Consider the following 26,305-nt stretch of genomic DNA (forward strand, 5'->3'; position numbering starts at 1 on the left):
GTGCTTTAACATTCCATTGAAACTTTGAAATTCTACTTCACCTCTTTGTCTGTTTGCATTAAAATATTGTTACTAGTTACTCAAAATATGAAATAGAAATATGTATAACTTAATGGACAATACCTTAACTAACAAAAACTTTAATTCAGAAGATGAAAAATAATAATGCACACAGTGCATCTTTACTATGTGCTGAACACAAGCTATATTACTAGGGGCATATCTATAGGCAGCTTCCTGTGTTCTAAATCTTTCATTTTTATGTATGTTAAGATTCCATTTGACCCAGACCCTGGAGGAAGAGGACTGGGACCCCACGGCAGATCCCACCCCAACTGAAGACCTCAAGCAACTGACAGAAAGCCAGTCTATAAAGCCCTGTTTCAACGATTCCTTGTCTGGGCTCCCCAAAAACTTCCTCAACATCATCTCAAGTCCTGTCTTAATCCTCAGTTCTCCCTCATGCACCTCCAGCCTTCAGGAGTCATGACAGCTGTAGACAAGAAGGACAGAATCATAGAAGGAATGCCTAATTTTGCTGTCAGATGGAAAGAGGTCTACTGAGCGAAGGAAAAGATCTAGCCCTTAGATTCAACATGTATTGTATTAAATATATATACTAATTTAAAATCTGGAATTTTTGGTTGTATTTTCCCAAATCTTGGGATTATTTTTTTTAATAAAGATGCTACTATTTTTGAAATTGATGAGTTACTTTGAAATAATTTGTTGTTCAAGTGATGTTTTGGAATGAATTGCAAGCAGACAATACAGGATGCAAAGAATTTTTTTGAGAAGCGTATCACTAAAAACATTAAGAGCAACCATTTAAGGAAAAAAGACATTAGAAGTAGGACACCTGCTACACAGGCAGTTGGACCTTTGGAAGACAGGAAAGTTAAAGAAGTATTAACAGGAAGAAAAGGAAATCGTGAAGAAGCTGAATGAATTCTTTCCATCTGTTTTCACTGTGGAAGATGTAGGACAGATCCCTGTAGCTGAACTAACTTTCTCAGAAAGGGAATTTGAGGAACTGTGCCAAACAGTGATGATAAGAGATGGAATTCTGGGTCTTATTGACAAATTAAGTTAAAGGTAAAGGGTCACGACTTGACCATTAGGTCCAGTCGTGACCGACTCTGGGGTTGCGGCGCTCATCTCGCTTTATTGGCCGAGGGAGCCGGCGTACAGCTTCCGGGTCATGTGGCCAGCATGACTAAGCCGCTTCTGGCGAACCAGAGCAGTGCACGGAAACACCATTTACCTTCCCGCTGGAACGGTACCTATTTATCTACTTGCACTTTGACGTGCTTTCAAACTGCTAGGTTGGCAGGAGCAGGGACCGAGCAACGGGAGCTCACCCCGTCGTGGGAATTCGAACTGCCAACCTTCTGATCGGCAAGTCCTAGGCTCTGTGGTTTAACCCACAGAGCCACCCGTGTCCCTTATTGACAAATTAAAAACAGACAAATCCCTGGATTCAGGTGATATCCATTTTAGGAGTTCCTAAGAACTCAAACATGAAATAGCTGATCTAACAAAAATCTGTTAACACCTCCAAGATCAGCCTCTGTACTTGAGGACTGGAAAGGACCAATATTGCATCTGCAAGGGTACCTTCTGTCTAACTTAAAAGTTATTTGAGAGTGTCAGTAATCATACGGAAGGACTTATCTAGGCTATACTGCATACTTCGACTTTAAAAAAACTTTTTGATGGAATTTGTCATCAACGGAATCTGAGTACTTTTAGCAGTCAGTCATGGGATGAGAGGACAGGTCTTTTAATGGATCGGTACCTGGCTGAACAGTAACAAGTCAAGAAGGAAGACGAAAGTAGAAAAAAGGACAGTTCTCACAATGACAGGATGTGAGGTCCCCAATATTGGGACCAGTGCTTGTTTTAACTTTGTCATGATGTAGAGTTACAGGTGAGTAACGAAGTGGCCAAGTTCGTCCAGGGTGGTAAGAACAAATGGTGAGGCGCTCCAAACAGATATCTATTCAAACTGGGTGAATGAGCATTAAAATGGGAAATGAAACTGAGGGTAAGCAAATGTAAACTGAAGCACATTCAGACAAAAAAAATATGACGACACACAATTGCTTCTTTGTAATATCTGAATCAGGGTCTAGATTGGTGTTTGAATGCCGTGAGTGGGCTGCATGAGGACACATAAACAGAGCTCAAATCCTATGTCTATTCCTCGACTGAGATAGCTTGGCCACTGTGGGTATGGTCCTGGTACCCAGAAGACTGGACTACTACAGGGTGCTCTATGTGGGGCTGCCCTTGAGCTTAGTCTGGAATCTGCAGCTGTTGCAGAATATAGATGCTAGGTTGCTGACTGGGACACCCTGTTTACACCACATAAACCTCTGCCACGGTACTGCACTGACTACCAATATGCTATTGGGATCAGTTCAAGGTTTTGCTTTCACCATGTAAAGTCCTAAACAACTTGCCTCACCCCATATATCTCTGCCTTGGAACTACACTCTTCAGATAGAGCACTGCTAAAAGTATCACATACCCCAGAGGTGTGATTAGTATGCAGTAGAAACTAGGCTTTTAGTGTTGCAGCTCCAGCCCTTTGGAATCAGTTACCATTTGAAATCAGACAAACACCTAGCTGTTTTTATATTTAACTAAAGAGAGTTTTGTTTTAAAAGGCTTTTCATGAAATGTGACCCAGCCATTTTGTGCAATAATAACTGTAACTACAGAACTGGTTTTATTGTCCTTTGTTCATGGTGTTTGTAATACTTATTATTATTTTATTGTATAACACTTCAGTAATTTTTTGTTGTGAAGCAGTTTATAAACCTGCAAGCAAGCAAGCAAGCAAATAAATAAATAAATAAATAAATAAATTCTAAAGGTATTGCCAAATATTATCAGGATACCTGAGTAATAATCATAAATAAAAAATTCCAGCTTGTAAGAACTGTCCCTTAATCATCCCCTCCTCAGCATAATGAAACTTAAGAAAATCTAGTATTTATTAAGACCAAAATACTCAAGAATGCACAACTACCACACATGAAAAACTGTTATGTATAGTAAATGCCTAAATATTATTTTCAGGGCAGCAAACGACAACCATGAAGATGCAATGAAAACGAAACATTAGAAGAATGATGGCATCAACACATCACATGGTCCTGAATCTAGCTACTATTAGAAATTATAATAAAAGTTGTAATAAAAAAAATATACAACTACATTTCAGGTCACAGGAAAATGGAACTATGATGAATCAGCTAGGTGAGTAAAACACAAAATGGGAAACGTTTTTAGAGTTAAAGTCAGCACATCATGGAATACCACATTTGAGATGGTAAGGAGCGATTGCTACAAACTAAAGGTGCTAAATTAGGAAAGCTTCCACGTAGAATAGCTATTCACCTGTCGTCCTTTTGGTTGTGTTGTTGATGGCAAGTCCTGCAGAACAAAGCCAACCCAGGAAAAGAAAACTTCATTTTACTTTGAAAGCAGTCAACAGTATCAAAGCAAATAGTTAATTTGCAAGTATTAACAACAAATTTATTTTCAGAAATAACAATTTAATAGGAAAAAATGTCAAATCCAGGCTGTTTAGCAGCAAGCTGAAGAAAGCAGGTAAAAATTAAGCAGACAGAAAATGTGCTTTCAATAAGAATTCATCATCTTCAACACAAAAGCACCTGTAAGCAAAGGAGGACCCCTCTTTTAGTCTTAACATTCTAATTATATTCCTATTGGGACAATTATATAAATAAATTGTTTTTACAATTTGAAAGCTACTGTGTATCCAGCCGTTACGTCTAAATAGATTTCTAATTCATATAAATCTTAGTGTTTATACATAAACCAAATTATTCCTGTAGCTAATTACAATGGCAGTATTTTAAACAACATATAGAACAGTCTATATTGACGTTAATTGAAAGTTCGCAGAAACAGATACCATTTCTCATCTTATAGTACATGTGTTAACAGCACAATTATCTAAGTGTTTCTCAAGGAAGATCTGTCTACAGGTGCTTTCTAGTGTTTTACCATATATGTTCAGAGAAAAACAAATGATAAAAAATAGCGGTGTCTGCCATTATGTTTAACAGTACCTTTTTTTCCTGAACATATGACTAAAAAGAAAGTACTTTGTGTTAAAGATGTGATGTTAATAGCTTGGGATTATAAATGCAGTTTAAAGCCAGTTCCTTTTGCTTTTCATATCCAGGCAAGGCTCATATTTCACAAAAATATGTGCACATACCACAACAGCAGAGGACACACCAATTCCTTAACTGAGATAGCGGAAACCAATACTGCAATCTACAGAGCTTTAAAAATAAAAAATGTCCAGGTCTAAAAAAACCAAAACCCTCCAAATACCTGCTGTGCAAATATTTTGCTTCAAAAGACCACTTCAAAAGTTGAGAATAGAAATTAGCCTTTTTGTTTAGTTTTGAGCAAGTCAGGATGAGGGTAATGATAAGCATATTTCAGGGATGAGTGAATTTTTACATTACTGTTGAATGTAACTCATTAAAGGGATTTTAATGAGAAGATTATGTTGTCGCGTAAACCCTTGAATGAGAGCAAATGGGGAATTAGACTTCTAAGTATTCTTGATTTTATCAGCAGAACACAATTTTCTACTGAACATGTAATCATAACAGGAATGGTAGATGAGCACCAACAAGATCTGAATACTCTCTGTCTAGAAGTCTTACCGAAACAGAATTGTTAATGCTGCTATGGCCATTAGCTGGGGACTGTCTGGATGTAGAGGGGGAATCTCTCTGAAATAAGACACAAGGTTCATTATCACACAACACTACTGCAGAACACAGATATATTCATGTCAACAGTTATATCCACAGGCTTATGACCAATTATTTTGCCTTTTCTTTCCCGGTCTGCTTTCCACATCACACAAAGCCAAACCACAGCTTTGTGCAAACTCTGGAAGAGAGGCAAGTGGCCGCTTTGCTTCTCCCAGGTGGTCCTGATGCAATATTGTACTAAGCCATAGTTTGGCTCTGCGTATTGTTTAAACTTAGTTGTAGTTTAGCTCTCTCTAGACTAATGTTAAGCTTTATCCAAGGTTTTGTCCCATGGTTTACAGTTTGAGGTTTGTCTGGGAGAGTGAAACCATGCATCCAGATTCAGATGACACACTGAATCAAGCTATGGCTCAGCTCAGCAAAACAACAGGGGAGGAGCAAAATGATTACCCACTCCTCTTCTGAAGTTCATGCTAAACCAGTGATGGCCAAACTTGGCCCTCCAGCTGTTTTGGGACTACAACTCCCATCATCCCTAGCTAGCAGGACCAGAGGTCATGGATGATGGGAATTGTAGTCCCCAAACAGCTGGAGGGCCAAGTTTGGCCGTCACTGTGCTAAACCATGGATTGGCTTAGCATTATGTGGAAACCAGGAATCTCAAGTGTTTTCATATTTTTTAAATACACAATCTAAATTAATGTCTATTTTTTATAACTTTAAATGTAAGTGGGACATACTATAGATACACACACGTTTGTGTGTGTGTGTGTGTGTGTAACTTGGAATGGCCTCTCTTTCATATTATTTTGAAATCTTGGGACACAACTGAATAGAAAACTTGCTATTATCTTTCAGGTGTATATGGGGAGGCCTTCCTCCTATAATAATCTGTAAATTCTGTTGGGCTTTTCATAGTCTGCAGTTCATCTGGAGGGCAACATGAAGAAACATGGCTTGCTTAAAAACAAATGGAATAGTATGATATTGTTAATAATAATAATAATAATAATAATAATAATAATAATAATATGCCACCAATCTGGCTGGGTTTCCCCAACCACTCTTTAGAAGACATATCTTTATACTCCTGATGGGGCATATAATACATGACAAAGTTGTCAAAAAAGAAAACTCAACTTCTTTTCAATACTTCTGTAGTAAAACAACTAACTTACATTATAGAAAAAAGGACTGAGGCAAAAGTACAGGACTCTGATATTTTAGGTTGAGAATATTCAGTTGGGTTTAATAATTTCCCCAACAATAAGTAAAATATGTCTAACACCATATTAGATTGCAACAGGTCAATAGCTTCTTGTGTTACAAAACAACAGAGGGCATGAATGGCTTCCTCCTACATTTCGGCTTACACAGTTCTGCCTGGATCTGAGAATATTAATGCATGCATATGTATGTTTTGGGACTACAATTCCCACCATCCCTAGCTAACAGAACCAGAGGTCAGGGATGATGGGAATTTTAGTCCCAAAACACACACACATACACACACAACAGGGGCAGCTGCATATTTTCCTCAAAAGAGCTCAACCATCTATTGATATGAGAAGGAGTAGTTTCAGTCAAGAAGCGCTATCAATGAGGAGATCTAGCAGTCTTTATTGTTGTGGGTCCCATATTTCGTATTCTTTGCCTAGGGAAGTCTGCCTAATCACCAATAATTTGCCTTCTAGGAAATATTGTAAGATCATCCTTTAAGGAAAAATGTTCGGACTCTATGATTTTCAAAATAAAGTTGTATCCAATGCTAGTCCTGCTCAGAGTAGACCCACTGAAGATGAACATGATTACTCTGGGTCATTAATTTCAACAGGGCTACTCTGAGTAGACTAGTATTGGATATAACCCATGATTTTAATAGCCTTTTAAACATATACTCGCAGGTCTTGCTTATCGAGCACAATATTTTCTGTGAAAATCGTTCGTCAGGCGAGTGTTCACATAATGAGTTCATGATTTCCATTATGTCTGATAGAAATACTTCTAATCTGAGATTTTCCCAATTTCTCCCCCACCCTTTTCAATTTTTTCTGCAGCCAATCAGCAAAAGAGAGACAAAGGGAAAAACTGATTTGTCTGATCCCTCCTACTGATTCATCTGATCTTGCACCCTCAATCCCTTCATAGTTTCTGCCTAAACATAGCTGCTACCAACCAGCAAAGCAGAAGCAAGCAAGCAAATAAGGAAGTGGGCAAACTCTGGATGTTCGGATATGTGAATCTGTGGTGTGTATAGTGAGGTTTGGGCACAATTCTTTACTTGTGGATTGGTGAATTTTTGCATAGCAAGTGGGTCGATAGTGGGATTTGCGCATATAATTTCTCTCCTTGGCCATACTTTTTTCATATCTAACTCTCAGCTTGTATTTTCAGACAAGTGAGGATCTTCAACAAAATACTACATTGTTCCTTCGCATTCTAAAACTAATCCTCCAGCTCAGAATTCCAGGCAGCCTGAAACAGGAGCCTTGCAGCACTATTTTGGATTTGCTGTGGAAGTTGACATGGAAAAAAAGAGTGTGCTGTTATTTATTTATTTCCATCTTCCTGAAACCTTAACCTTCTGTGCCATACTGTGCTGAAGAGCTCAAGTCTGGGGCTGGGATGCCAACACTGATTTTGAGTGATCTGCTGCTATATATCGCAATATCGGGTGCCTACTGTTACTCTAGCTGGATTATCCTTTCCCCCATCACAAAACAATACCATTTATCACCAAGGAAAAAGAGAGGGAGACAGACAATTTCAAGTGCCTGCCTTTGAACTACTAGCTCTTCCCTTCCTATTAGGCCATACAGTGGTGCCTCGCAAGACAAAATTAATCCGTTCCGCGATTCTCTTTGTCTTGCGGTTTTCTCGTCTTGCGAAGCACAGCTATTAGCGGCTTAGCGGCTATTAACGGCTTAGCGGCTATTAACGGCTTAGTGGCTTTAAGAAAAAGGAAACAAACTCGCAAGAACTCGCAAGACGTTTCATCTTGCGAAGCAACCCCATAAGGAAATTCGTCTAGCGAAGCGATGAAAAAACCGAAAAACCCTTTCGTCTTGCGCGTTTTTCGTTTTGCGAGGCATTCGTCTTGCGGGGCACCACTGTAAACGTATGGGTTTTTTGGGGGCGGGGTATCCATGATGACATGTAAAACATGTTGTGAAGTTCAGTTAAGAGTAGGATGTTCAGAAGGGGTTCAGTTAAGAGTAGGATGTAAATCTATTAAATAATGATCAGGACTAAGCGGAGAGTTTTCTGGAGAGTAGGAAAGGTGTGAGGAGGCACCCATTTGCCTTTTTTTACCTTCTTAATGCCTGAAGCATCCCCATATACTAGGGATGGTGAAACAGTGAGCCTCTAGATGGGCCTTTCTCAACCTTGGGTCCCCAGATGTTGTTGGACTTCAACTCCCATCATTCCTAGTTAGCAGAACCAGTGGTCAGGGATGATGGGAGTTGTAGCCCCACGTCTGGGGACCCAATGGTTGAGAAAGACTGCTCTAGATGATGCTGGAATATTAGCCTTGACCACTGTACATTCTCCTGTAGCCAACCATACAATTTGTTTATAATGTTCCATTGATTTGTTATGCTTTATGCCTTTGTATCTCAGTTGTCTTACCAAAGGCCAACTCAAAATTTGAACTCAGTTTAAAAAGCAAGGTGTTCCTAACATAGCTACAGTTCTGAACACCTGAAATTACAAAGCAACTTGCAGAACCCAATGGAGGAAACATGGATTTGACTTCTGCACAATTCCCAATGTTCTGCTATAAATAATGAAATCAAATTTCCATTTATCCATGGAATTTTCACTTCATGCCATGTTTTCATATGCATTGCTATTCTCTGGCTAAATTTCCTTCCTCTGTATATATTGTCTCATTTTCAGATAATTACTTTTGCTACTTGTAGAAGAAGGAACACATGGACCTTTTAGGAACAAGCCTCTCAAGCAATGCCTCATGAACTAAAAGGTGTGTTCTACCTTTCAGTATTAAGGGGGAATGTCACTTAATGGATGAGGAGCCTGAGGTTAGAAATTTTACCCTATCTCAAAGTTAAGGGATGCAATATAATACTGGTTTGTAGGGCATGCTCAAACCATAGTTTGTTAATTCAAATGCGATGGCAAATTAAGGTTGACCTCAAACCAGAAGGGAAGTAGTGAATCACTATGTTCACATAATGCCAACCCATGGTTTGCCATTAGGCCTGAACCATTCTAGAGAAAGATACTCTAAGCAACATATTTTTGGGGATGAAATTTCAACACCACGTTTGAATTCTATTAGCCTATCTTACAGCAACTAGGAGGAGAATATTTGTTAGTTCTGTTCCATGTTGAGTTTTGCTCAAGAGCTAGAGGCACAAAGTGTCAGAGATTGCATTACAGTATAAGAAACTGGGCATAACTAAAATACCAGCTGTAGCATAAAAAATTCTAGTAGATCATAATAAGCTTGTGCAAAGTCCTACAAAAAAACTTGTACACATGGAGAAACTCCTCAGGACTTGGGATTTATTTTCTTACACAATGGTTTCCTGCTAAGTCAGAAACAGCCCTTCCATGCATGGAAGACGCTTTCCATCGACTGATGGCATACCTATGGTTCCAGCTCAAAGCCTATATTTCAGGTTTTCACAAATTTTCAGGTGTTTTTTTTAAAATGCAAAGCTTCTTGAAAGAACTCAAACATGCATTTCAAGAACGTGTGTTTTGAAATTTTGAAAATTGAGCTTTTTATAGATGCTAGAAGTTGAGTTTTTTAATGAAAAATCAAAGTGAGGATAGACTACTAAAAAGAATGGCTAGTAAAAAGCAAAATGAAAAGAAACACAATAACAGATCTAATTTTACTTCTATGGATCAAAAACCTCCAATTGTATTGTTTTAATGTAAATGAATGCAAAGTTATCTTCTCTTTTTAATTTTATTTTGTAGGAGCAGGAGAGCTTTGACCAAGGCAGCATCTAAAAAAAGAATTCTTAAAATTCAAAGTGATTATCAAAGTCTAAAATACATCCTGAGAGTTCTAGAAAAATAATAACTTGTTTTCAGTGCCTGACTACAGATATGTGCTCAATCATTTGTAGAATGCATTTAGAGAAATAAGATTCTACGGTATTACAAACTATCCTTTAAAAATCATCTTATGCTGAGGGTTAGTATTAGAGGTTGAAGCTATTTCACCGCCTCCTGAATTAAAGCCATCTTGGTATAGTCTATAACCATGTTAAGTGTTTTGAAGGGCAACATCCCCTCAACATTGTCATGCTTTGTATAACTGAGTAGGATTTATGTGTGGGAAAATGTGGGTTCCCCACTAGCATATTCATTGCTTCTTTGATTGTTGTGAGGACTGCAGTATGGAAGGGTCATGGCCACCTATTCAGTACAGTTTGTAATGTGACTTGTGATGCCAACACAGGGTTGTTGTTTTTTTTTAAAAAATAATCCAGGCCATTTTGTAAGTATTACTTATCCTTCTAAAACAAAAGGTTTGGAGACTGTGCACTGAATCAACTGCACGACTCCTGAACAGGAGTGTATAACTTGTCAAGGTTTTAAAATGGAGAAACAGTAGCATGGCAAGCCTCCAATGCAAGGTGGGCCTCTCATTACCTTTTTACATGAGTGTGAAATGTTGTGCTATTGACACAAACAAGTAATCTACATGGATGTTGAATAATGGCTTATATGCGCTTCTGGCAACTACTGAAATAAATACAATTTACTTCAAAATTAAATAATTGCCATTTTAGAATGGAAGATGATAATTTTGCGTATCTGTATATTGGCAATCTATAATATGCTACAAAAATCCACATAGGAACAACTGATACATTGAGCATGCAGTATTTTAAAGTATGACATCACTTACATAGTATTTCTCCCAGTTTGTTTGCTAAGTAGGAAAAACATCCTTCCTTAAAATGAATTTAATCAAAACAAATCTATCAAAGCATATTTTATACAGGTACAAAACCCCAAACAAGCAATTAGAAACATTTTGCATGGGAGAAAAGAGAGTGGAAGGCTCTTTGGTTTAAGAAGTTACATGTACTTCCTGGAAAAAAGTGTTTTAAATAGTTTTACACTTAGGCATTGCAGAATTAAAGATTATGAAACTAGAAAAAAAAATAAAGAGGTAACCCAACAATAATTTAAACAGAATTATATTTAAATATTTTCTGAAAGCTGTTTGGCTCACAATGTGCCACTAATTTATCTCCTTGCTAGTTTGCCTGATATCAGGATATTCCTAAACTTTAATTTTTTTTTAAAATGTGCAGTTCAAAATCCATGAACCACTTCCCACTTTTTGGAAGTATTGCAAACTGTGTTATATTCCTAATTATAGTTTTCTTTTAATATTTTTGAAGAGACATCATTTTCTTTGGCTAGATAATCCCCCCCAAATTTCATTCTATCCATGCCTCATTACAATTATGAATTGCAAAAAGAATCCAAGTTACCATAAGCCACTGTGAATTTCTACTTCTTACAACTAACAGTGATTATATGGAACTTTGGGCTCAGGATATAAAGTACAGTGGTACCTCGAGTTACAAATGCCTCAGGTTACAAACGCTTCAGGTTACAAACTCCGCTAACCTGGAAGAGTTACCTTGAGTTGAGAACTTTGCCCCAGGATGAGAATGGAAATTGTGTGCCGGCGGCACAGCGGCAGCAAGAGGCCCCATTAGTGAAAGCATGCCTCTAGTTAAGAACAGTTTCAGGTTAAGAATGGACCTCTGGAACAAATTAAATTCGTAACTAGAGGTACCACATGAAATTATTATCTGCGATTTTGAAAAGGGCTGGCTTTTCTCATAACTGCAATCTTCTCCTTTCTTCTCTTTCTTCTTCTCTCTCTCTTACAAGGCATTTGATCTGCCATACTACTGCCAGGTAGATAACTCTAACCCCCCCCCCCCGCCCCAATCAGCATTTTCAACAGGAACAGACTTTGTAAATCTACCCTATGTATGTTAGAACATTTACTTGTCTCATGAAATAAGTTATCCCATGAAATAAAATTGGTATAGCGTTGCTTACTCCTGACAAAGCCAAACATCTACTTAATTTCTATCATAAGTGAGAAGTTTCATGACTGTACTTCTCACTAGGTACTAGATACAGAAATTTGTCCTAATGTATTAAATAAAAATAATTATTTTCCCATTTTTTTCTGATATCAGTGATTCTTCAGCCATCTGGTGCTTTTGCTTTCCTCTGGCTAAATTGGTAGATTAAACGGATATCATAAATGAAATATACATCCCAATGACGAATTCATTTTCAACATTCTTTTCCTATTTATCTATATAACTTTTATCTCTTTATTGAGTATCTTGCCCTTTGGTCACATGGTTATCCTTTTTATAATAAACAAACAGGAATTTCCCCCATTAATTGATAATCATAATCCTGCTAAGCACTTACAATTTACTGATCTTTTTGCTAATTTATTTGTGATGTTTAATATTTTCACTAGATGCAATATATTGGGCTGTTGGCTTGATCGGTTTGCTTCTACTAGAACATCTACATACGAAATGTTTCCCTTTTTCTATTTAAAAGCTTGTCTTTAATTCTCACATTTTAAAAAACCCTGCTGCTACAGTGTGTTTCCTTTTAGTATCATCCTTCTGTCTCTGTCAGTGATTTGCTATAGTAGTTTAAACATTTTAACTCCTTGAGAAACAACAGACCATGCATTCTGAATTTATTTTGCCTTTACAGTCCTCCTGAACATACCATCTTATTCACTGCACTAAAAAACTTACTTAAGCCTGCTTTTTACCACCCAATGTCCCAATTATGCCTAAAATAAAGCAGGAAATAGCACAAGTCCTTTTCCATATTATAGGCTGTTAGGGAGCAATTAATGAGCTGATGTAATGATATGAGAGAAGGACGACACAGTAGGTAGGTAGCGCTACTCCTCTGTTCCGTTATCTTTGTTGTAAAATTGGTGTGCGTGATCTAACAGCACAGGCAGAAACAATTTCCCAGAAAGCAATAACATTCAGCCATCAGCAGGCAGTTAGGTTATAGGATTGAGAAGAAAGAGAGTAACTCATTAAATTCATTACCTCACATGAAGAAGACTGGGTGCGATAACTTGGCACAATCTTGAAGGTGATACTACCTCGCATTTCCCTCTGGAGAAAGTGAAATACATTTTTTAAAAAACAAAAAAACAAAACAGAACACTCAAAACCATCTAATATTTCAAGAAAATAAAACACCTTAGGGCTTCAGCAGTTGTTTCAGAAATTCATGTTCAGAAATAAAATAGAAAATATGGCAATCATGTGGCTGTATTTCAAACCAGATGCACCTGTACTGTTCACTAGTACTCATTAGAGGTCTTCAGAAATCAGCAAGACATCACAAACATTTTGAACCTGCAAGCTGCTTCTCTCTTGGTGATTTCAACCTTTTCTCCTTGTCATTTCCTGGCTTACTTTAGCAACAAAGACATGCGACTTTTTTTCAATTTACATGTTAAATTCAAAGAAAATAATTTTGATATGGCATAAAATTTGTTATACTGAAGATGGAAAAATAGAGAGTGGCGTTGAGTACTGAAACACTAACATTAAAAACTCTAACCTAAATTGACCATTATTATAAGGTGAAACCTGCAGCTTGCTGCAGATTTTATAATTATTATTTATTTACATAGCATGCAAAGGCTTGTCATAATCCATTATTTCTTTAAAAACAACAATGAGGCTAAATTCAAAGAATGGGATTATTTTATGAACAACAAATGCGGGCATACAAGCAGAAGATAACAACAAGGATAATCAAATCTTACAGATGAAAGCTGCTTAATAGAATGCTTTGAAAATAACTTCCTTCCTGTGCTTAGTACTACTATTTAGATTGAGTTAAGTATTTTATATAAAAATGCATCTCCAGCCCTGAATAGAATGTGTAGATTAAACTTACACAACAAAAGACTGAACAACTTCTACAACAGCGATCACTGAAGACACAATATTTTTCATTACTGTTTTCATGAACGAAAGATCAGTGTCACTGAACATTTTCAACTTCTGCTCCTTACCCTAACACACACACAAGTTATTTGTACAAACTTAAAAAGACAGGATCAGAATGGTCAGTCTAACTGTTGGGAGCATTTCTTTTCAATGGAAGAGAAAAAGAAGTTGGACTCGATGGCCCTTGTGGTCTCTTCCAACTCTAAGATTCTAAGATTATTTTTTAAGACAAATGTTCTAATTTTGCCATTATGAGTAGCCCTAAATCATGCTGTATTTGTGTGTGTGTAGTACAAGTCAACCCAACTGAAACACTTAGTTAGGGCTTATTCAGGCTTACCTTTCCTCTGCTATTTCAAGTCAGAGCTGCAATTAAAAGCTCTGTGTCCGAGCCCCACCACCCCTTTTTGCTTTGGAGCTTTCCCCGTGAAAATCCATTCTTTAAAGCTCAACTGGAGCAAACAGCAATCCGTGGTAAACCTCAACTGATGTTTGCTTCAATTCAGCTTTAAAGAACAGTTTTTTGTGCAGGAGGCTTGGGGCACAGACACCCTCCCATGTTCAGACACGGAGCATTAAAATGTGGACCGGCGTCTGGAAAGGGCAGGGCAAAAGGTAACTGTGGATAAGCCCTCAGGGACAGTAAATATCTCGTCCCACTTTAGTTGGTAAGAAAATCAGAAGAAGCAAGGGGAAAGGACAACAAATGCTTTGAGGCCTGAGGTTAAGCTTGCAAAGAATTATCTCTTGAAAAAACAGTGATAGGTGATGGGGAAGCAAAGCTCACAGCACTGGACTCCATTAGTTTAAGAAGCAAATTTGAGTTTTTATTCCTCCATTGAAGTTAGATAAATCAGATGCATAATTTGAATACTTACAAGCATTTTTTGCAGCTGTTCCACTGTTTGATTTGCTACACTGATTCCATTTATTTCCCGAATTTCATCACCCACATGAAGCGTACCTATAGAAGCAGGAAAGCAATATGGCATTGTGTAACAGAGGCATCAAATCCCAAAGAAAGAAGGATTGGCAGTAAAAGGAGCCATACCTGAAGTAATATTAAACTACATCAACATATTAAATATTAACATAAAAAATACTCTACTTTCATTTCTCTTATTCAACACACACTATATATATATCAGTGGGTTTTCATACTCTCATGCTTTTAATGCACATCTTTTTCTTTATTAAATGTACAGATTGCTTTTTGCTCCAAGACCTTAAAGTGGTTTCTAACAATCATAAAATGATACGATCATTAAAACTTAATACAATTTAAAATCAGATCCATACTAAGCAGTAAATGCAAGGATGGCAGAAGAGAGAGAACATAACACACAGCAGAAACAAAATAAAATGCTGTAGGAAGCCCACCATGCACAAGCCACCGGAGATGGGCCCTTGGCTGCAGTCCAGTTAGCTCATGTCTTAATGAGGCCTTACTCATGACTCTGGTTCACAAAATATAGTATGAAATCAATCTTTGCATTATATGTTGTTTCTTGAAGCATTTCTATGCTTCAGGTATAGCAGGCACATCCAACAGGTAGATCATGATCTACCGGTACATCACTGGATGTCTGTGGTAGATTAGTAGCTCCCCTCAAAAAAGCTCAGCAGCTTTGATCTGAACCCCTCAAAAGGGGGCAGATCACTGCCAGACTTTAACTCCGTGAGTAGATCGTAGTACCTTGGGAGTCGGCCACCCCGGGGTATAGCAACAGGACTTGCTGAAGCAGAGAGGTATGGGACCATAGCCACTGAACAATTCCTAGCACCAGGTACTCTTGCGTCACTTGGACTCAATGCCTCTAAGCTCTGCATGTTTGCAGGGTACCACATGAAAGTTGTGCTAATTTGCTCTTGTGCCAACATTACCTTGTCTGTGAATCATTCCTCCATGCATAATTCTTGCTACAATGCAGTGGTTCAGTTCATTCATTTTTAAAGTGATTCCCTAGTAAAAAGAAACAATCAATTCAGAAAATAGGGAACAAGTATCTTCAGAAACTAAATTTGTTCATATGAGTATTCTTCACAAATGTGTAGTAGAAATAATGTCTGACCCAGCATGTTTGAAATTGCAGAGTCTGTTTATGGCAACCCTTAGATCACTGGATAAAATTCTGTTTTTAATTATAATTGTTTTTAGAATATTTTTAACTGAAATTGCATTTAGAAGGTGTTTTTTTTTTTACTGTAACTGTTTTTGTTTTAGAATGCTTAAAAAAAAGACATAACGAAAGTTTGGATGTGTTTGCAGCCCTGGGCTGCTTCAAGAGGAGAGGGAGAATGAATGAATGAATGGGGTCACTGAAATGATTTTATTGAAATGTACTGTTTTTGGTTTTATGTTATGCCTTCTTTGCTCTGAACCTTTTACAACTTACTTAGTGACTTTTTATAGTAAGCAACTAATACAGAATATAATAATAAACCTACCACTTTCTACTCTGTTTGTGCAAATTGCATAAACGTTGTAGTATTTTCCTTTCAGATACTGCACTCACAGAAATTACCAGGAAGTCACAGATCGGATGTGCTGGGAAACCAGGGATATGCCAGCTCAAACATTATTTCCTGTATGCAGGCAGAATCCTCTGGGTCACTTGGGCTGTTATGTGATAGTTTTTAAATATCTGAACCAGCTGAAAAAATGGCCAATTCTATGAACGGATTCGTGGAAGCTAAAGGCTTCCATCTACAATATTAGCAAATAGTTGTTCTTTAGAAGGTCTATCATGCAAACTCTCCAAGAAAATATTCTGTTTTATCTGTTTATGTCAGCTAACATTCTAAATCAAGGCTTATCACAGGAAAACTCTACTGCAGGTACACCAAGAAAGGTCGTAATTCTTCTCTTGAGAGAATATCCTCTATCAGATATTTGAAGTTCACTTGGAGGATACTTTTGTAAGCTAGAAATCAGATATATAAACTGAGGTAACCTTTATGAGAGTATCTATGACTTTATTCTTCTGCAAAATCCCAAGTTGTTGTTGGAATAGCCATTATCATTTTTTATTGCAATTTAAGGATTTTACTTTCTTTTCAGCATAACAATGTTGCTTAGGTTGCCAGCAATTCAGTTCTATTTCCCCTCGCCTATATTAGCCAGAATTCCATGACAGATGAGCATGCTCAGTGTTCATCGGTTCCTTCTGCAGTTATTCCTGCCCACATGGGCTTCCCCGCCTAGTTTTGCTTTTTTTGTATTTCTGCAGAAGTTCTTAAGAGTTCTACCAACTTGGATTCTTCCTCTGTGTAGATATTGTTTCAGTGATACATGGACTGGTGCTCAGCCATCTGTGTTAGCTATTAGGATGCGCAGGTGGGTCCTCACAACAGAATGGTATGTGTCTGTTTCGAGGGAACCTTCAAAATTCCCCCTTTTTAGGCAGAACAAGCAGGCTTCAGCTAGCAAGAGCGTGAATGGTCGAGTACTTTTATATCTATGTGTTTCTGCCTTATTTTCCAGCCATTCCATCCGATCCCCACTCCCATCCAGTTTTCACCCCTGTCCCCCACAAAGAGCTAGCATTCCATGGGCAGTGAGTCCTCATTGGTCTACTTTTGGGGATTCTTCCCATGAAATTCTTTTATATGGCTGTTGCCTTTTGGCTAGATAAGCAACAACACTCGGAAAACTGACTTGGAATGAGAATATACTATGATATAGTTGGGCTAAGCAGCTGCAGCAGCAACACAGTTAACTACAAATTGAAGTCTGTTTCTAAAGTTAGGAAAATGCAATATGTAATGCTACAACTTATTAAGAATCCCCAATAAAACATTTTAAATGATTAGCTATCAAATGCCATTCTAAAGATAGAAATTAAAAATGGTTTATAACTAAGTTTTATATGATCCAGTCATTAGTCACAATTTACCATCTGGTAATGAATGGATGCAAGTCAGATATCTTTATATGGGAGCAGCTGTCTATTTACCATTGGTTCATCTGTGTTTTTCTGGAACTGAACCAATCGCACTCTTGTTACATTCTCCATGTCCATGTCTCCATTGGCGCTCTCTGGAGAATCTCCATTTAAATATGGAGATGTGGGAGGTGGTGTAACTCGTAATGCTTCATCACTGTAAACTTCATGTGCCACAACATCATGAGTTTGAAGCAAGGCCTGTAAGAAAATAACAGTTAGGATGTTCCACAATTTCTTGTGCTTACTCTACATGTATGAGGATTGAACATATTCTACATACATAATGATGGTGTCTTAGAATCATACTGTATCTTTTTTTGTCAGATTTCAAAACCCAAGCAACAGTGGTACCTTGGTTTACGAACTTAATCCGTTCCAGAAGTCCGTTCTTAAACCAAACCGTTCTTAAACCAGGGCATGCTTTCCCATAGCAGCGGGGGACTCAATTTACACTCAACAGGAAGTGGAACATGCTCCGCTTCCAAGGCAAAGTTCACAAACTAAGACACCTACTTCTGGGTTTGCAGCGTTCTTAATCCAAGTTGTTCATAAACTAAGCTGTTCTTAAACCAAGGTACCACTGTATTTACATTATTGTGTGATGTGTGCGTACTTCATTGACACACATGCACACCTCTTAACTTTCCTTTAAAAAAAATTGTGGTTTATTGGAAACAAGAGTATTGTACTCTATGGGAATGGTGAGATAATGTTTGCTCCTAATAGCACCCTTAATTCAGTGAAAACAAAAACTAAAGAGTGGGTAGATTGATGTTTTTGAGGGAACTGCAATTATTTTAATTAAAAGAGGAGTTCCAAGCGATAGCAGCAATACTCATCCACGTGAAGAAAGTATGGCCAATGGCCTCCTTTCCCAGGTCCTTTTTTTTTGGGGGGGGGAGTGGGTAGATTTTGTCACATTGCCCACTGCAGACCTAGCTAGCTTATTCCCGAACATAATAAATTAGCTCCACATTTCCTGTCTTGACTTGGCCATGCCACAGTCCAGCTATGGCTGATCACAGTGTCAAGGCTTTGAGTTACAGGGTTCCTCTTAGCCTATAGATGGCTAAGATAGATATCAGACAGGCAGGACAGAAATAAGTTAAATAAATACATTTAAATAATAATATGTTGCTAATTAGTTATCACAAATTTTATACTATGATAGTTGATTCATCTCAACAGATTTGCTTTTAAAATTATTTTACCTTAGTTAACTAACATCTCAATCCTATACATGTTTCTGCTCATAAGTACCACTGAATTCAGTGGTATTCCCAATGCAGAATTGCAGCCTTAGATAAAATAATTGTTTCTAGACTTTTCTGTTGTCACTATAACTAGAAGATGACAAATGCCATAGGCAAGCATGATTACTGTCAACTAAACTGTTAGTAGTGTTAAACCAAATGGTTGATTGAGCATACATCTGTGCGCTTAGCTAGATTTTTGTTTTAATGCTCACAGGAATTTCCCCCTGATGCAGAGGTTTCAACGACAAATGTTAAGAATGGCCGCTGCAACATTTTACTGTTATAAAACAATATAAAATTGTTTTACATTTTTAAAACAAACAAACAAACATTTGCTTACCATGAAATGAGGTTGTGTTAAAATACGTTTCAGTTCTTTTGCATCACTGTTTTCAGGGTAACATGAAATTTCTTCCAATACCTGGGAACCAAATCAGCAGACATGCTAATTAAATGAATTGAACTTTTAAACAAATTAATTCCCGTCCCCCGATCAGCCGTAACCCCATCATATGAATGTTAACTCTATAGAAGGTCTAAAAGAAATGAATTACTTAATTAAAATATCTTACTTTTCTTTTGACAGATGAAATAATGAGTGTTCAATGAAACCTCTCAATTCAAATTAAACAAATTTAAATTATTTAATTCCAAAGCAAAAATGCTAATTATGAATAGCATTGTATTTATTTGTTACATTTATCTCCCACTCATTCCCTCCAAGGAACCTGGATGAGTCTACATGAGATTCATAAATAGTCTCAGATCTGCATAACTAACTAGCTATGTGTACCCCACACTTTAGCAGAAAAAGCTCCTTAAGAAGGCCCACAGTGTCCTGGGACAAATGCTAATATGCCAGTGTCAGGACACACAGATTTGTGCAGAAGTGGTAGGAAGAGCAATGTGTTTGCTTTACCCATGAAGGGACTTTCCTAATTGGGAGAGGGCTTCACTCTGTAAGTGGATTTTGATGATTGTTGGGTGTGGATGTATCACTCAGCATGGTATATCCATCATTGGTATGTGTGTGTAAAAGAGAGAGAGAGAGAGAGAGAGAGAGAGAGAGAGAGAGAGAGAGAGAGAGAAAACAATAGAAAAGTGGGAGCAGGTGTGTGAGACACATAAAAGAAGAATAGGTAGATAGGTTGGTTGGTGGAAGAGGTGGGGGTATGTGAGTGAGAGATAGAAAGGAGAGGGAAAGTATTTAGATAGTTGTGCATTGTGTCTGTAAGAGTGAGAGAAAATGGGGCCAGGTAGATCAGTGCAGTCTAGGTGTATGTGTGAAAAAGGGGAGAGCTAGATAGGTTGGTGTGCATGTGTGAGAAAGAGAAAAAAATCAGAATAGGTAGATCTGTGTGGTCTACGTCTGTATGAGAGTAAAAGAAAGAGGGAGATGTATGTTGGCTGGTTAGTTTGTGTGGGGTGTGTGAATGAGAGAGAGAGAGAGAGAGAGAGAGAGAGAGAGAAAAGAGAAAATAAAGGAAGAGGAGGAGAGGTTCACAGGTATGTGCTCCTTGTTGTTACTAGATAGCAACATCATTCTGTAGGGGGGAAACCAATTGTGTTATTGCCACAGTTGGGATCAGCAGGATACCACTGACTTCTTCAAGTTCCATTAGGATAATCATACTACGTATATTTGAAGACTCTAACACCACTGTAGTTACTCATGCAAGCTGAACATTGTGCATGGAGCATGTTACAGCACCATGGGTAACAATTTGACAGTTATTTCATTTGGATTTAGGACATAGAAGTCTGTATTCAACCAGTTCAAACATGTTTAAAATGCTTACCTCTTTGGCTCTCTGTACAGCATCACTTGGCGGATTCCTGATTTGCGGTGAAGATTTTGTGTTAATTTTGTCATAAAGCTAAAAGGAAAAACACAAACATCATAACTACATAGTCTACCTTTTGCTAAAACATCTCAAAAAATTCTTTCCAAAACAAACATAACCACACAACACACAAAAATGGTTATATCTTGTGGCTATGCTAAAGAATAGGAATGGCCACAAACCTTTTTTGATGGCCAACGTTCCCCAACACTATTTACTGGACACAGTAGTGCTGCATAAAGTGCCTTTCCTCTGCTGGCTGCCACTGAGAGCAGATATGAAAGCCCCGAAACAGTAAGTGGTGCTCTGATCTGCTATGAAGTTTCCCAAGTGCTGGGGATAACCCAACATGCAAAAAAACACAGGTTCACACCTCCCTGTTTCCAGAGTGCTCTGACCTGCTCTCAATGGTAGTGGCTAGAGCTGTCTCCCATCACTCCTGACTACTGGTCCTGCTAGCTAGACTGCAAGCCAAAATACACTTATGAAACAGTTACATTGCACTGAACTCTGAGATTTGTTTCCAAATAAATATTAAAACTCAAGATTTATTTTTTACAAGAACAGAAATCATTGCACAAATATCCCTTACCTTAAAAACCGTGTATGAAATAAAAAGTAACACTAACTTCATAAATTGATTATTCATATATTTCCAACTATAGCTATAGAGCTCAGGACAGACAAAGGTGGCAGCACAAACTAGCCTCGGATATACAAAACCCGATACTACTAAGCAGAAATTTAACTTGCAAATTGAATGTCATCTCTATTCAGAATCACCCATGTAAGTTGTCCCCGGTAGATGACTAAACTGCTTGATTCCATAAGATAAATTTAATTTGTGCCCACCAAGGTAGGCAGCAGTGAACTATTAGTGAATTGAGGATTTTGTTGCTGTCATTCCCCCCCTCCCCCGCAGCAGTTGGGCTGTGGGAAATTGGGCAGAATATCACTTTCATAAGAAAAGTAAAATGGAAATTCCTTGTGCGGGGGTTACAAGTTTCATGAATCAAAACTAATCAATTTGTGCTATATTTTCATGACCACCTGTAAGGTACGTATATAAATTAAGAAGATAAAAGTACTGGTGCTCCACAGAGTACTTGCATTAAAGTCCTACTGAAGGCAATGCAATTTTCACAGTTTGCTTTTCAGAAGGAGCAGTGTTGTACAGATTTACATGGCAGTAATTCTAAAACAGGAACCATAATTGTGATTCATCATTTGACAACTTCCAGACTAGATTATTGTTATAGACATTTTATGGAGTTTTCTATGAAATTTGTTTGAAAACTATAATTGATCATGAATCCAGTGGCCATGTTTTTAGCTGCATTCAGTGACAGGTGCCACTGAGCCCAATCCCTGGTAATGCCTTTCTCTCTGGAAGAGCCTACTTCCTAGACAGAGAAGGGAATCCTCGGTGTCTGAGACACTGGATGGAAGCAAGTAGGAAAGAACACCAGCTTTCAAGGAGTGCTACTGGCTTCCAATTAAGGTGTATGCACAATTCAAAGTGCTGGCTGTTATGACCATTTATAGAACCAGCTAAAATATACCAGGCACTGATCACGATTTTGACATGAAACGTTTTAAGGCAATTTGAGGCTAGGGTACCTTAAGCACTTCCTCCTCCAAGCTATTTCAAGATCTATAGCAATTTTAATATTCTCTACAAGCAAGAAACATTGATTTGCTCAAAATATTTCAATAACCAAATATTTCTGCCTAGGAAAATACTTACATCTAGTAACGTATGAAGATGCTGATCCTGGAAAACACTATGTAGAAAATCTAAATCTTTTTCACTGCAATCTGTAAGCGCATGGATTTCCTCAAGGCTGTCCAGCACTTGTGAGACTGCCCCTATAGCCAAGGACACAGAGAAGAAACTACTTAGAGAAAAGACTGAGGGCTCAAGTGGAACAAGAATATTTCAATGAAACAAGACATAAAGCTGTAACTTTTGCTGAGGAACTGTTATTTGAACATAATGAACATATTTTCATGTATTTATATTCTATAAATTAAAAAAAATGCATTAACACAAAACAATTTTCATATAGCATATAAAATTGGCTTCCTCAATCCAACCATGAGTTTGTCAGCACAAAGCATCTAAAGTTGGTTCCACCGCAATCCAATTATGCTTAAGTCTGTAACATGATCTGTGTATTGGTTTTAAATCAGAAATGCAAGAGCAGCCAACATTTTTCACTGGTTGAGTTCATACATCATGTGTAATCCACGGTGTAGCATGGTATGTCCGAGTTGAAAGGCATCCAAGCTCCCCTCCCCTCTTCCTTTGAGGCCAGAAGGACAACTTGGGCAGTGTTCTGTTTCAGTTTCCCCTAATCTCATCTTGCCATTGTCTGTGACTGTGGTTTGTAACAGTCTATGGGCAGTTTAACAATCAGCTTCAGAAAGCACAGTTTGAAATTGGCTTGTTCTGAAACTGAACAGAATTTGTTGTAAATTATGAACTTTGGTTAAGATGCAAAGATAAGTGCAGTGCTAGCTGGGCCGATGCTAGCTGTAGCCCCACATGTCTGGAATGTACTAACTAGGTGAGCAAAGGCAAAAATAAAAGTAAAATTGGCTCTTCTGGCACAGCGACCCACTCCCATCCCCCAATCTAAAATGTTAAATCCCACCACCACCAAATGGTTTGTGAAAAGCAGTTTGTGAAAGGAATGGTGGACAAGCACATAAGAGGAAAAAGGTCAATTTTGCATAGCAGAAACTGAGGTATGGTGCTCAAGACCTAAAATAGGTCTTTAAATCCTAGCTACTACCTTTTGCTGACCGAAGCTGTCTTGTTTCCATATTACATGAAATACTATGTTTCTCAAACAACATTTCATTCACAAATATCATACCATAAGTACTCCAACATGCTACAATGATTTGTCTTTAGTAAATATTTGATGTGGGCGGGAAAGTTAATGTATTTCCATATGCATAAACATGGAAATATTTACCTCATACCCCTAGCTTACTGATTTTGTGCAATCTTTAATAATGGTAAGGAAATGCCACTTCTTAAAAATGAACAAAATTTAAAGGAAACTGATATACATTTTATAGTTAATTACCCCGTTTTAATACCTGAGCTACTTTTTTTAGTCAGATACTAGACCACAGTTGTCAGTGCCATATACTTGAACAGTGGAATGCATATGTTAGAGCAACCAAATAGAACTTTCCAGAAGAGTAGCAATTTTAATTCTGATATCCCATTCTAGGACCCTGAGTTAGAAACTGTGATATCCAGGATACCAAATTCTGCAGCAGATATCAGATTCCATTGTTGCATGGCAAACCTGCAGACGTGCAGAATGCATACAGCTGGTGACAAAATAAAAATAAAAATTCCCATTGTGGTAATAGTATTGCCTAAACAGATCTGACACTTTAGGGCACTTTACTTAGAGGAGATCCTGAGATTTAGAACAGGGTATTATCTTCTTAAGTGTCGTGAAACTTGTACTAATATTTAAAATAAAGAGGATTCTACACAGAAAGCAAAGGCATGTTCATTCACAAGTCAATCAAAAGCAAATGAGGGGAAACTTGTCCATCTCTAGCTGTTGCCTGTCTGAACAGACAAAATACAGAGTTATAGTCTGACTCACCATAAGGCAGCTTCAATATGTTTCCCTATTCTAACCACAGTTTGAAGGTCAGGCTGTGTGGTGGGTTCATGTTCTCCCAACTCCAGCTTTGCATGCAGCTTCTCCATTCTGCTCCATGGGCTGTGATAACCAGCAATTGGTGAGGCATCTGAATCAGGCAAAACTATGGTTAGCACTAACCAGGAGCTGTCTCCAAACTATGATTTGAGGCCATAATTTGGAAGCAACACTAGTTGATGCTATACATAGTTTGCACACTTTTGGAAAACTACAATTATTGCAAAAAATGAAAAGGGGGGGGGATTGAATGCAAGAGTGGAGAAGAGAGAACATGTGTATTATAAGTTACTCAATATATTGATTTTCAGTAACTTAAAATTACAGGAGGGGAGAGGGTGAGGCACAGAGACCTCCCATTTCCCTTAAGGCAGGCACAGGCAAATTTGGCTCTCCAGATGTTTTGGAACTACAACTCCCATCATCCTTAGCAAACAGGACCAGTGGTCAGGGATGATGGGAGTTGTAGTCTCAAAACATCTGGAGGAATGAGTTTGCCCATGCCTACCTTAAGGCCTTCGTGCGCTTCTTCGTGCTTTGAACTGAGGAAGAGAAACAGGGCTGCATTGATTAGTTGAGGAAACCTGCCATATGCAGGTTTCGCACCCTTGCTTGGAGAAGAATTGTGTTCTTACTCTTAATACTATATCAAGAACAGCTTTCAAAAAAAAATCCAGAAGAAACATTTTTATTATACTTAACTACCAAATAGTGTATACAATTACAGCATGGTTTTATGTTTCTTTTAAGCACAGGCAATATAAAACTGGGATAAAGGAGAAAATAGCAGATTTAAACATGCAAGCCAAACACAGCAGCAGAATGCAAAGCTTTAGAGGAAAACAAAGGGATACCTACTTTCTGCAGCTAGAAGTCCTAGCAGGAAAGGCAGCATTTGGACAAACAACAAATAGCATGAAGATTTCAAAATAAGCAATTATAAAAGCTGCAACCTGGCACACTAGCTTAGCCACACAAAAAAGATGAACACACAAACACCTTTTATTTATTATAGATTATATTTTAATATGTTGGTTAAAATAAGCAATACAAAGTGGGGAAGCAGACCCTGTCATACATTTTCCCTATTCTAAACACCTGACTTTCTGGCAGTTGTATAATTTTTGAAATTAAAACAAGTACAATATTTTTGCTATCAGTTATGCCATACAGGAGTAAGGAAGAACAAGTATACATGATATATATGCAAAATCTGTGTGCATAATTATATAGCATCATAGCTTTTCACATCTTTAGTAAATTTAATTTACCAGGCAGTTTGATCATAATTTCAAAACATTAACCTGTGATTCAATTGTGAGAAACTTTGGACTTTCTTGTAGCTGGATTAGCTAGGAAAATTATTGTAAAAATGATCTTAAAACTGCTCAGACAGGAAAACAAATACATATATGTAAACATTATGGTGAGTAGATGTATTCAACATCAGGCAGAAGAAGAAAACAAGTGTGATGCAAAGAACAGGTTGTTTACCTATAATGCCAGTTCTCTGAGTAGTCATCTGTGCAGATACACATATGGATTTTGCACAGAGTCTCATTTGGGAACATTCTCAACCTAAGCTAGAATTTGGCAGGCACTCCATCCTCAATGCACCCACCCTCCCACTCAGTTCAAATTTTCAATGGTCACAACGCATATATAAATTAGCCATGTAGAAAAATAGTAATGCCTGCAGAAGGGAACAGGCTGCGTGCCTGCACAGATGACCATTCAAAGAACAACAGGTACAAGTCTCTAT

The 26,305-nt window shown here is 37.8% G+C and overlaps 1 protein-coding gene across 13 annotated transcripts in view; it reads right to left on the reverse strand.

The window, feature by feature from the left end:
- The window catches only part of CASK (calcium/calmodulin dependent serine protein kinase), a 120,680-nt gene that overhangs the window by 17,601 nt on the left and 76,774 nt on the right, over positions 1–26,305 (reverse strand). For 3 of the 13 annotated variants that reach the window (XM_081908951.1, XM_081908945.1, XM_081908950.1), the window contains 11 exons: positions 25,402–25,419; positions 22,596–22,717; positions 20,804–20,881; positions 19,345–19,425; positions 17,758–17,946; positions 15,686–15,764; positions 14,680–14,765; positions 12,884–12,952; positions 10,666–10,689; positions 4,719–4,787; positions 3,409–3,444 (listed from right to left, as the gene is read on the reverse strand). In XM_081908951.1, coding sequence (XP_081765077.1) covers positions 3,409–3,444; positions 4,719–4,787; positions 10,666–10,689; positions 12,884–12,952; positions 14,680–14,765; positions 15,686–15,764; positions 17,758–17,946; positions 19,345–19,425; positions 20,804–20,881; positions 22,596–22,717; positions 25,402–25,419 — 851 coding nt within the window. The remainder of the gene's footprint in view (positions 1–3,408; positions 3,445–4,718; positions 4,788–10,665; positions 10,690–12,883; positions 12,953–14,679; positions 14,766–15,685; positions 15,765–17,757; positions 17,947–19,344; positions 19,426–20,803; positions 20,882–22,595; positions 22,718–25,401; positions 25,420–26,305) is intronic. The other 10 variants (XM_081908955.1, XM_081908953.1, XM_081908947.1 and 7 more) reach the window with 8 other exon arrangements.

Source organism: Podarcis melisellensis (assembly GCF_964234715.1).
Source record: "Podarcis melisellensis genome assembly, chromosome: 4".
Lineage (NCBI taxonomy): Eukaryota > Metazoa > Chordata > Lepidosauria > Squamata > Lacertidae > Podarcis > Podarcis melisellensis.